The sequence below is a fragment of the Schistocerca americana genome, chromosome 1 (genome assembly GCF_021461395.2).
Source record: "Schistocerca americana isolate TAMUIC-IGC-003095 chromosome 1, iqSchAmer2.1, whole genome shotgun sequence".
Lineage (NCBI taxonomy): Eukaryota > Metazoa > Arthropoda > Insecta > Orthoptera > Acrididae > Schistocerca > Schistocerca americana.
Window position 1 is genome coordinate 82,300,894 of NC_060119.1, and position 13,064 is coordinate 82,313,957.

Here is a 13,064-nt window from a genome sequence, read left to right on the forward strand (position 1 = left end):
GGGCTAGTAGAAATCCTTGGGTAACAGAAAAGATATTGAATTTAATTGATGAAAGAAGAAAATACAAAAATGCAGTAAATGAAGCAGGTAAAAAGGAATACAAATGCCTGAAGTGCAAAATGGCAAAGCAGGGATGGATAGAGGACAAATGCAAGTATGTAGAAGCATATATCACTAGGGGTAAGATAGATACTGCCTACAGGAAAATAAAGAGACCTTTGGAGAAAAGATAACCACCTGTATGAATATTAAGAGCTCAGACAGAAAACCAGTCCTAAGGAAAGGAGGGAAAGCAGAAAGGTAGAAGGAGTATATAGAGGGTCTATACAAGGGTGATGTACTTGAGGGCAATATTATGGAAATGGAAGAGAATGAAGATGAAGATGAAATGGGAAATATGATACTGCATGAAGAATTTGACAGAGCGCTGAAAGACCTACGTCAAAATAAGGCCCCAGGAGGAGATAACATTCCCTTGGAACTACTGATAACCTTGGAAGAGCCAGCCATGGTAAAACTCTTCCATCTGGTGAGCAAAATGTATGCGACAGCAAAATACCTTCAGACTTCAAGAAGAATATAATAATTTCAATCCCAAAGAAAGCAGATGTTGACATGCATAAAGATTACTGAACTGTCAGATAATATGGCATGGTTGCAAAATACTAACATGAATTCTTTACAAACAAAAGGAAAAACTGGTAGAAGCCAACCTCATGGAATATCAGCTTAGATTCCATAGAAATGTTGGAACATGCAAGGCAATACTGACCCCACGACTTATCTTAGAAGATGGGTTAAGGAAAGGCAAACCTACATTTCTAGCATTTGTAGACTTAGAAAAAGCTTTTGATGATGTTGACTGGAATACTCTCTTTCAAATTCTGAAAGTGGCAGGTGTAAAAAACAGGGAGCAAAAGGCTATTAACAAATTTTACAAAAATCAGATTGCAGTTATAAAAGTTGAGGGGGACAAAAGGGAAGCAGTGGTTCAAAAGGGAGTAAGACAGGGTTGTAGCTTATCCCCGATATTATTTAATCTGTATATTGAGCAAACAGTAAAGGAAACAAAAGAAAAATTGGGAGTAGGAATTAAAATCCATGGAGAAGAAGTAATAACTTTGAGGTTTGCCGATGACATTGTAATTCTGTCAGAGACAGCAAAGGACCTGGAAGAGCAGCTGAACGGAATGGACAGTGTCTTGAAAAGAGGATGTAAGATGAACATCCACAAAAGCAAAACAAGGATAATGGAATGTAGTTGAATTAAATCAGGTGATGCTGAGGGAATTAGATTAGGAAATGAGGCACTTAAAATAGTGAATGAGTTTTGGTTTTTGGGGACAAAATAACTAATGATGGTCGAAGTAGAGAGGATACAAAATGTAGACTGGCTATGGCAAGGAAAGTGTTTCTGAAGAAGAGAAATTTGTTAACATCGAGTATAGATTTAAGTGCCAGGAAGTCTTTTCTGAAAATATTTGTGTGGAGTTTAGCCATGTATGGAAGTGAAACATGGATGATAAATAGTGTACACAAGAAGTGAGTAGGAGCTTTCAAAATTTGATGCTACAGAAGAATGCTGAAGATTAGATGGGTAGATCACTTAACTAATGAGGAGGCACTGAACAGAATTAGGGAGAAGAGGAATTTGTGGCACAACTTGACTAGAAGAAGGGATCAGTTGGTAGGACACGTTCTGAGGCATCAAGGGATCACCAATTTAGTACTGGGCATGAGTGTGTAGGGCAAAAATCGAAGAGGGAGACCACAAGATATATACACTAAGCAGTTTCAGAAGGATGTAGGTTGCAGTACTTATTTGGAGATGATGAAGCTTGCATAGGATAGAGTAGCATGGAGAGCTGTATCAAACCAGTCTCTTGCCTGAAGGCCAACAATGACAACAACAACAACAACAACAACACTATTGGCTCTCGGTATATAGGGAAAAAGTATCGATATATTGATCGAAAAAAATATCAACGTGCCTGCCTATAAACATATTGGCTGCACATTGTAAATATTCTGCATGTCTTAGAGTTGTGTATGTACATTCACACTTGGTGATAACTACTTTCCTAACAGCGATAGCTGCATCTAAGTGGCACAATAAAAGATGTCCAATGGGTTTGTCGTTTGGTTTTATTACAAATTGGATTTGTCTGGAACACAATATGTCAACTTCCCTGTTTTTTCCATTTCTGCCAACGCCAGTGAACTAGCAGTTGTAGTGTCAAAACTGCATGATGAAGCTACACACTGAAGTTTCTGTTGGCAGTGTCAAATACCAATTACGGCAGCATTTGCCCTCACACATCTCCATCCACTGTAAAGACCAGCCTTGTCATTTAGATTTTAGTTCATCACCTTCAGCAACTGTTTTTGAAGAATGCTGATGTGAAGAATTAGCACACTAGTTGCACTGAAATTGTTTTTTAACACAACTGGTGCGCTATTTCTTTACACTGGAAATCTTGTTATTCCTTTCACACCATCATCCCCAGTGCAATCGGACTTCTTCTTTTGTGCCACATGTAATTGTTTCACACAGTCAAAGAGAAAGACTGGATGTAATGGAAGTTCAAAAAGTATTAAGACTTCTTCACACAGTGAATGTAAAGTTATGTTCTACTACAATTGCAAATGAATAACTACAAATATTTACTAAAATCTGTGAAAAAATATAATATAAAATACAAATATTGGCACTCAATATTTACTTTTTGATATTGATCTATTGGGGGGAAAATACTGTCAATATATATTGATATGTTTTGGAAAATATCAATGTATCGATATTTTATTAACAGCCCTCTTTGCCCATGCTAGACTGCTTTCTTTGTGTTCCATGCTTTGTCTGTTATGTGTTACTTTGTTTCAAAAGCAAGAGAATTTCTTAACTTCATCTGCTTTGTGGTCACCAGTTTTTATGTTAAGTTCATCGCTATTATTGTTTCTACTACTTTTTATAACTTTTGTCTTTCTTCAGCTGACTCACAGTTCACATTCTGCATTCATTGGACTGTTCAGTCCACCCAAAAGTTCATGTAACTCTTCATCACTTTCATTGAGGATAGCAGTCTCATCAGCATTGCCACACTGATACATAATGAAAGCATTGCCAATGCACAAACTGATGGTAAAGACAAGCATCACAAAGCAATTCAAACTGCTTACCCATAGAACTGGATGTAATATTAACAGATTTTGGTTTCTTGTAGCTTGCAGCATCTTTCCAGTGCAGTGTTTCCCCTTCATCCTTTGCAAGTTGTGACTGAGGTGACAGGAGATCACTGGATGGTTTTGTTGGCTTCTCTGTAATATAAAGCAATGCCATTGAAAAAATCCATGACAAAAGTTCTCATAACATATGCTATTCTAAAATGTAGGGCTTGTTTTTGATGTTACAAAGCATAAAAGTGTAATTCTAAGACAAGTGAGTAGACATCAGCTATAATTTGGAAATGCATTTAGTCTGAAATCTGAAATTAGATGATGGAATTGCTGTGGATTAATTCTCATTCTAGTAGTATTCGTAATGAAGAAGTTGACTTGCCTCTAAAGAAGCCACAAAAACTGCTTTTCCAATTTAAGGTAGGCTACAACTCTTCGAATTGTGTCTTTTGGTTACCATTTATACCTCCCAGAACTGACAAGAGGACTGGAAAATGTAAAGGGCACCCTTCTCTAGCCTAATTTTTTCTCAACAGAAGTAGTCAATTAAACAACTAATTTTTGAATTTTGAACAGGTCTCAGCTGCTTTTCTAAAAAAATTCATATGAGGTTTTGTACGTGACGTGTTATATTTCAAGCTAAAATCTATAAAAAGAAATTACTTTATTCTCTTTGTTACAATTGATATATACTAGCTCTGAATGTACAGTTAAAATTATCCTTTTTTTTTAGAAACATTGGAAATTATAAAATATTTGGCTCATTTAAAATTTCTATTATTAATTATGCAATATGATACTGTTTATTATGTTTATTTCTGGATACATTTATAAAATAATAATATAAACTACTAATATAAACTACTAGAAATTCATTTGTCAAGAAAGATTGTAAGATCCTTGGAATCCTGTTATTACCGCAGAGTGAAGTAGTAGTGGGAATGCCTCTGATTTGATCAGACATTTTTTTGGAAGAACAATGTAATTTTGGCTTTATTAATGCGAAAATTCAAAAGACAGCATGATATCATAAAATGTGTGGCAATAAATTACCATGAAAACAAAGGATTTGCACGTAGGCATTCTTTGAAGTTAATTATGTCAATTAGAACCACGAGAACCCAAAAGATGAAAATTTCAGCTTCGAGAATCAAACCCCTAGACATGAAGAACTGGAGCCAACTATGAGAAAAGAAGATAAGTAAAACGTTTATTGCAAATCTCACAGAGACTTCACCATTGACAATAGTAGTGAGATCAACAAATTATGGGAGGGGGAGATTACAAGTGGTGGCATCATCCAGGATCTGTTGCAGAAGGAAGGGTGATTTGTGTAATTTGTCGTTTATGTATGAATGGATTTCCGATCGCATGAAGAAAGAAGACTGAGGGCTGCCCAACAAAGTAAATCATATCAACAGTGATGATGTACTACCAATAATGAAGTACCAGATCGAATGAAGGAGGACTTTACAATGACAATCAGTGACATCAAAAAAGGAAGATAAGTGCAAACTATTTGTAAACAAAATGAATAGGGATGAGGGTAGGAATGAAGTAGAAGCGAAATCCAGGACATGTCTGATTTGAGTGAAATTGTAGTCAGTAAAGAAACAGTAAAAACTGATATTTTGCAATTAATTTTGGAATAACTAGAGGAAATGAAGACAGATAACAATAGCAAATTAGTGCAGTTAATGACCAGTTGACTGAAATAAGAACTGAAAACAATAGTGAAATAGACAAAGTACAAGATCAGATTGGTCAACTTAGTAACCAAGTTTCAGAGTTAAAAAATGAGTTGTCAGAGGGGTTAAAAAGTATCAATGAAAAATTTGATGTTTTAGAAAATAAATGTATTGTTTTGGAAAATGAGTTGATAGTTGAGCCTGCAAGACTATCAAGGAATATTGATGATGTCAGAGTTGAACACAAGGCCATAGTAGAAAAATGGAACAAAACATCGTCAGTTTAAACCAAAAAATTTTAAATGCTGCAAACAATATGCAAACTGTTTTAGATCAAAGAATTTCAGCAGTTCAGGAAACATATGTGAACCAAAGTCTATGTGCAAACAATGGTACTGCGTGGCCCAACACTCCTATCAAAAGTTTTCAATCAGGCTACTTACATCCAGTGGAGTTTCTGCACCACTGAACAGATAGTTTTGTGTCAGGCATGAATGACAATCAAAAAATTAAATTTGTTGGAAGATGTCTTGAAGACAATGCTCTATCATGGGTAAATTTAAATTTAAGTTAGTGGGAAACATATCAAAGTTTTGAGAAAAGTTTTTAAAATAAATTTTGGTCAGAAGCTGAACACGGGAGAATTAAAAGTGAATTTTTGAATGGTCCTGATTATAGGAATAGGGACAGTACTTTGAAAGTGTTTTGTAAGAACTAACTTAAAAAATTAACACACCTTGACAAATTATTTGACAAAATGACCTTTTCTAACGCACTTAAAAGGAGATTACGAAAAAGATTGCAGTGGGATCAAGTAACCGGACCTGATGATGGTCTTGAATAATTTTTACAATATGTTGACAGGCTGGATAGGCAGTGAAATAAGTATGTACCATAATAATCATAGTGACAAAAATCACAATGGGAGTAATTACAGATACAGAGATAATGGTAACTTCTATCAGGATCAAAGTGTCAATAGAGAGAGAAATTTTGAACATCAGCAGGATAGAAATAATGGGGATAACTACGGGCATTTTAATAGAAGAAAAATACTCAGTAATAAAGGTCCACAGTTTTGGGGTAAGTTACACTTGCAATTAGACAATAATAACAGTGTTAATGATATGGCACATGTACCTGGAATTGAACAGAAGGAATATCAGATTTCTCATTTGTGATTTTATCAAAAGGTTTGGGATACTTTTTTAATTATGGTGAAGTAGGTGCTAATCACAAACCAGAATGTGAGAGTAGTGAGAATTTTGATGTAGTATGTACTAATGATTTCTTCTCTTAGTCGGATTTACTGATGTATGTAAATCCGGCGATGGCTGTATTGGATCGGAACTAGATGGTATTTTTGATGTAGATGTGAATGAGAGCTATGAAATAACTGATATTGTTAAGTCTGAGACTGGTGGCTTATTGCAAATGAATGTAGGTGAGATAAGCAACTTTTATGGAGATGAGACTTGTATTGTTAATAATGATGTTGATGAAGTACCATTGGAGGATGATGACGAGTATCAGGTATTTGAGGAGTTTAAAAATAATGAAGTTTCAGAGTTATTTGTAACTGATGTTGACAATACAGGTAACATAAGTCATGTATGTGAAGTTGTAAGTGAGAGTCATGCAATACCAGTCCAGTCAAAACAGTTTTTCATTAATGGCATGCAGAGTAAGGGTCCAAACAGTAGGTGAGTTATCTGTGAGCCTAGAGAATAAAACTGAAAACTTTTTGAAGTTTGTTTGGGACCAGATTGATGATAACATATATAAATGTGCATTCTGAAATAAGTTAGCTGTGATTAGTCAGAATTTGTATCCCAAATGGTGAATGAAGTGAAAGAAGATCTAAGCAGGAAGTGTAATTTTGACAGCAATGTGTTTTTTGTTCCTTCTGTAACAAATGAAGTTAGTTGTGCTATGGAATCCATTCATTGTGCTCAATCCTTACCTGACAACATGAGTAACCAAAGTAATGTTATGATATCACTAAAGTTGATAAAACCCTGTAAAACAGCGTGGATGTAGCATTTGATGAAATTGAAAGTGATCTTTTGCATGAAGTGTCTGACAACAGAGATGATTCAGATTCTGGGTGTCCTTACATTAAAATTGAGATTGATCATTGGGAAGGTAACTGTTTGATTGATAGAGGTAGCCTGATTTGTAGTATATCTGAATAGCTTAGAGACAAGGTCAAATATAGTAAGAATCTTGTGGAAATGTACATTGTATGCGTAAAGACAGTCAAGATGGTATACTCAGTGATAAAACAAAGCAGTAGGCTTTTACCATAAATATTGACCCTTGGACAATGTGTCTAATAGTGTATTTTAAATACGACAATATGCCATCTTGGCACTGTATAACATTAAAACACTTGATAATGGCATTGTAAAGCTGAAAACACGATCGTGTAAAATGTAACACTGCAAATAAAAAACAGTCTAATGGTGGGTACTGACTTTAAAGTGATACATATATGTTATGATACTAAATGAGTAGATCCTTTCACAACTTTGAAATGGAACAGTGCCATTAAATATCTAGTAATAAATTTTCATATCTTGTACTGTACAGATTTGGAATAGTATCTTAGTATATCTGTGTGTATCATCTTACTAGATCATTTTTTTTTCATTGCATTTAGGTCTGTTTATTAAAGTTTCATACACGAACATGTTTAATCCATTTGACGTAAAGCCTGTATACTTGTTTTTTCAATATAAATAGGCAGAGCATATGCTGTGTGATGTGAGGGCGATACTGAACAGCATACTTAGTACTCAGGATTTGATGTGAGTGATAGACAGGAAGTAACATATCCATTGGAGTGTGTGATGAGAAATCTAGGGAGGAAACTGAAAGATGTGGGTGACTCCATTCCCACACTGCTGTATGGCTGTACCCTTCCTGGTCCAGTCGAGTTACAAGAGACCATACGTGCTGGAAATGTACTCAAGCATTTGTCAGCTAGATCAGTGCTGTGACTGAGTTTTGTAAATTGGTATCCAAGAAATTACCTTATATGAAGAATTCATGGAACTATTTGTTTAGAAAAATCGTCACTGGCCTGGGCAGTGTTATTCCACATAAATGTATGTGTTTTCAAGTAGGGGATTAACCTCCTAACACATTAAGTAGTTTTAAATCAGTATATATCTTTTTTAATCAATTGCACATTCTAGGCATCTATGTAGTAGGTTAGTTTGTATGAACAATTACCAAATAGTGTGAAAGACGTTTACGAGTATAGACAGTGTAAAAAAATGTATACTTTTCTGATTTCACACACTGATTTTGGTTCTGAAGCTATTCGATTATGTCATCATTCAAAGCTATTTATGACTCTGATTAGCTGTATTTATCCTGAGTACTGCAATATTGTATCTCACCGGAACTTGAATTTTGGGCAAACTCACGCTTAACTCTGTTTTGGGTACCCCTGATCATCGGGACTGTGCGTGTGTACTCAAGGAGAGCATGCAACTATTGATTGAGGCTAGATGCTTCCTGTAATTACTCTTTATGCACGATTGAACTTATTGATATATGATTGTGAGCTTTATTCATTTTGTTGTGTCAAAACATTTTTGCTGGTGTGTACCCAGTGTGGTTTGGATTCGTGGGTCAGCCCCACATCATAAGCTTAGGCAATAATATTTTTTCATTATTTTGTCCTTTCATGAGTCAACATATCATGGCATACTTTGTACTATGTGGCTGACTGATTTTGTGTTACATTCCTACTGATGACTGGATATATCCTTTTTATAGATGTAAACTTGCAATTTGTAATCCTAGTAATTTACTTTGTCTCTGCACTTATTTCTATAGTTTAAGTGTTGTAATGTAATAGTTTTGACTTTGTATCATTTGTCTTGTGACAGAACGTTCCACAGACCTGAAAATCTGAATGCTATGTCCTGATATGTGCATAAAATATGACTTCTATTGTAGGTACTCTTCTTATGTTTTCTGTAATATGTTATGTATCAGATACTTCTACACATCTGTATTTTATCTTTTGGCATCATTTTGTACACCGTTTGGCAAACCTTATAGTAGGTCACAAAATATTGTAAACACATTGTTTCCAAATTTTTTGAGGTGGATATTGTAAAGGGACACCCTCCTCTAGCATTACTTTTCTTCAACAGAAGTAGTCAATTACAGAACTAATTTTTGAATTTTCAACAGGTCTCAGCTACTTTTCTAAAAAAATTTCATATGAGGTTTTGTACATGATGTGTTATATTTCAAGCTAAAATCTATAAAAAGAATTTACCTTATTTTCTTTAATACAATCAATATGTACTAGCTCTGAATTTACAGTTAAAATTATCTTTTTTTAAAAAAAACATTTGAAATTATGCAATATTTGGCACATTTAGAAGCCAGACCAAGAATGAAGGAGGTTGTGAGATCACACAACACTGTAACATAAGACGAGTGCAGTGGATGTTTCTGCACAACATGTGGTTGCGTGTGACCCCGTATGTGACAGTTCTGTGCATTCATGGCACCATGTACAGTAAAATCTGTCTTGTCCATCCCATGAATATTCCCCAGCCATGTGTCATCCATTTCCATGTGTGCCAAAACACAAAGGGCAAAGGCACAGCATTGCAGGCTGTGTTGGGGCTTCACCTGGTGCACATTCTGGATCTTGTAGGGATACCAGTGTAAAACGCACAGCAAAATCTTTTGAACTGTTGACTAGGGAAGAGAGAATTCCTGTGACACAGCTCGAGCAGTGGCTGTAGAATCTGAGGCATTTGCTGCAAGGTCGGCTTTACCTACAGCAACTTCATCAACTACTGCAATTAAAATAGTGTGTGTCACTCTCCTTGCCACACCACCAAATTCACCAGTTTCTTCAAATTTCTTGATCATATTCTTTAGCCCATTTATCAATATGAGGTCTTTCCACAGCTGTTTCTATTGGTGATGTTTCCACAATGATGCAATGCTATTGCTGCTAGGGCCATCAACAATCCTGTATTCCCCAGAAATCCCGTATTTTGAATCTTTTTTTGTCAGATCCTGTGCCCCGCATTATTTCGAATTTATCCCGTATTTTCGTATCCTTTGCTATAGCAGTTCAAACAATCTATTTTGCCTGACACGCTCATAGTTGGTACTAACTGTACGCAGTAAAGGTTGCTGCAGCTTGCACCAAAGCAGTACCAAAGCAAATAGTTATCTATATTGGCGGCATGATTTGCCGTACAAATGTGTGTGAAAGAAATGCTCACGTGGCCATGGCCGAGGGGACTCACACTGCGTGGGAGAGGGGCCCATGTGGCCAGCACTGGCAGAACCGCACATGTAATAAATGCTTGTCGGGCTGTACATGTACGCAAAACTATAACTTGACACATGGGCTCCTTAGCTTCTGATCGGTGGCTGTCTGTAGCTGTCGGGGGATTTCGTGTCGTAGCGATTTACAGATGTTTGTTGCCAACTATGCAGTGTACTATTAGTCGGTGTTGACTGCATTGTCATCAACTTTCCTACTTATATCTACTTCTAATTTTGCATTTATTTTGAAAACCGATACGTACTTTTCGAAAGCTTTTTTCCTTATTTGATCCATCAGTACTAATAGTGATATCAATTTCAATGCCACCAATGCACCAAGTATTTAACTGGTTACTTCAGTTGTGCACATAGCTGCTTTTGTGAAAGCTGAAAACACATTAATAGAGGACGTGACATTGATGTGATTAGATTTGGAGTTTGTGATTTCTTGATTTAAGATGAGTTGTCACGAAGATAGGGTGAAATCACCCATAAGGAAGAGAACTAAAAATGTGTGTTTACCATTCATGTTGGGAAGAAACATATTCCTAGATTCATCCTGTGAACGCTAATTGTTTCAAAGCCTTCTCTGTATCTGCATACAGGAATTTAGTGTAGCACATAGAGGCAATAATAACTGTTCCCAACATGCAAAAACTACAGGTAAGCTACAAGCAATTTTGTAGTGGAATTGTATTACTTTGTTTGGTGCAATTTAAAATTACATAAGTATGAATTTAATGTAGTTAGAAATATCTTTAATATCATTAGGCCATACAAACAAGGAGAAAGACTTGAAGGAGTCTTCAGAGATCCCCAGTTTCTTTTCTGCTAGTGGTAGCACCACCACAAGTGGATTACACAGAGCTGTTGCAGCAGAACTGACATTTGTGTATCACACAGTGAAACATAATCTCAGTTGTAATAGCTGGGACTGCAATGTTAAGTATTGTGGTTGCACTAAAGCTAAAGCAATAGTGAAAGAAGTTATAGCTCCAAAAAGTGTTTCAGATTTTGTTAAATTTTAAATGATCCCAGTAAGTCGAGTAAATTTTTCTCTATAGCAACTGATGCTTCAAACCATAGAAATAGGAAGACATTTCCAATTGTTTTGGGACATTGTGATCCCGAAATTGGAATTCAAAATAAACTTCTGGATTTTATAGAAGAGAGCAGTGAAACAGAAATGTCTATTCACAATTTGCTACAACATTCCCACAAACTCAATATAAACAACTGTAGTGCTTTCTGTGCTGATAATCCCAATGTTGATTTTGGAAACCACAATTCAGTATTAAAACTGTTAAATGATGATAATAAACAAATATTCTAGGCAAACTGTTCAAATCATATTTTGCACAATGCTATGAAACGTGCCTGTGATACCCTAGATGTTGATCTCAAAAATTTAGTCCTAAAATATTATACGGTCACATCTCCCTTTCTGCAAAGCAAAGGGAAGTTCTAAAACCCTTTCTTGAATTTGTAGCTGTAGAATGGAATGAAATTCTCCAACATGTACCTTCTAGATAGATTTCTTTCACACAAGCAGTTGATAGAATCATTACAAATTGGGAACCCATTAAAAGTTATATGAAAAGTACTGATGATTGTCCCAAAGCTCTGACGACATTGAAAAAGAGTTAACTTTGGAGATTTATTTAACTTTTTTCCCATGTTGGTGCAGTCATTTTAGATTGTTCTAAGTTTTCAGAATGCTCTGATGTTACTATAACGGAAAATTTTGAGGAAGTCAAGACTTTGGTCAGTAAAATTGAACAATGAGTGACAAATATTTTGGTAGTGGCACATATAAAGTTTTAAATAAGTTAGCTTCTTCCATAACCAGGAAATGCATTGAAGATAATCTTATGGAATTTTGTGTGTCACTGAAAACATATTTGGTCAAGAATTTCAAATTTTTAGGTCAACTGCCAAGTCAATTGAGTCTTGGATACCTCCTCGTCTAAGTTCTGAGCTAAAATTTAAGCATCTTCAAGGAATAATGGAGTCAGTGCAGACAGATGATGTGGATGAAGATTGTTTGTATGAGGAATTTTGTACTGTAAAGAAGATCTTGAAGCAAAGTGTATCTATGGAAGGCAATGCAAACAGCAGGTGGGTTAAAGATTTTTGTACCTAGAGAGCCAAAAATGTTCAGGTTTGCAATTTGCTGAAAGTGGTTGGGTTTGTATTAAGCATTTCTGTTTCAAACTCTGAGGCAAAAAGATTTTTTTTCCCTAATGAATCACAAATGGACAGAGGTGCACAATAAATGTACCACTGAGCTTATAAAAGCAGAACTGCAAGTAGCAGTGAATTTTAATTTTAATTGTAGAGAATTCTTTACATATGTAAAATTAAATAAATCTTTGCAAAAAGAAGCAAAGTCTGTAAATAAATATAAGCAACAATGTAAAATAAAACATGTATCCACATTTTAAATATATGTTTTTGTAGGAAACACTATTTGAATAGTTTATTTTGTAGGCTTCCTCCTCGATCTCTTAATTTCTCTATACAAAGTTGGCAACACTAATTGCTAGTGTTCTGATAAAACTAATTTCTTCTCAATAGCTATGGTGTTTTGTACAGTAAATTTCAATCTTCTTATCTCTTGACATCAAAAGTCACTTCCAACAAAAAAATCAACATGCATCACCATGCGACATACAGCGTATTGATATCGAAACAGGAAACATTTCACATTACGATTGCTTACAGTGCCATATTTTCACCTGGTGGCAGAAAGTGTAACTACTATTTTTTCAGCATACTCCGTGAGTGCATCGATTATTGAACATACCTATAATGCTTCAGTGTTCTGTAAATTATATAGCCCACACAGCAGAACTTGTTTAGTTATAACCAACAGGTAATTGC

General features: G+C 35.4%; 1 protein-coding gene across 1 annotated transcript in view; it reads right to left on the reverse strand.

Moving 5' to 3' along the window:
* The window catches only part of LOC124597459, a gene marked incomplete at its 5' end in the record, with an annotated part of 353,417 nt that overhangs the window by 43,265 nt on the left and 297,088 nt on the right, over nucleotides 1-13,064 (reverse strand). Inside the window, one exon of the mRNA XM_047135941.1 lies at nucleotides 3,181-3,318. Coding sequence (XP_046991897.1) covers nucleotides 3,181-3,318 — 138 coding nt within the window. The remainder of the gene's footprint in view (nucleotides 1-3,180; nucleotides 3,319-13,064) is intronic.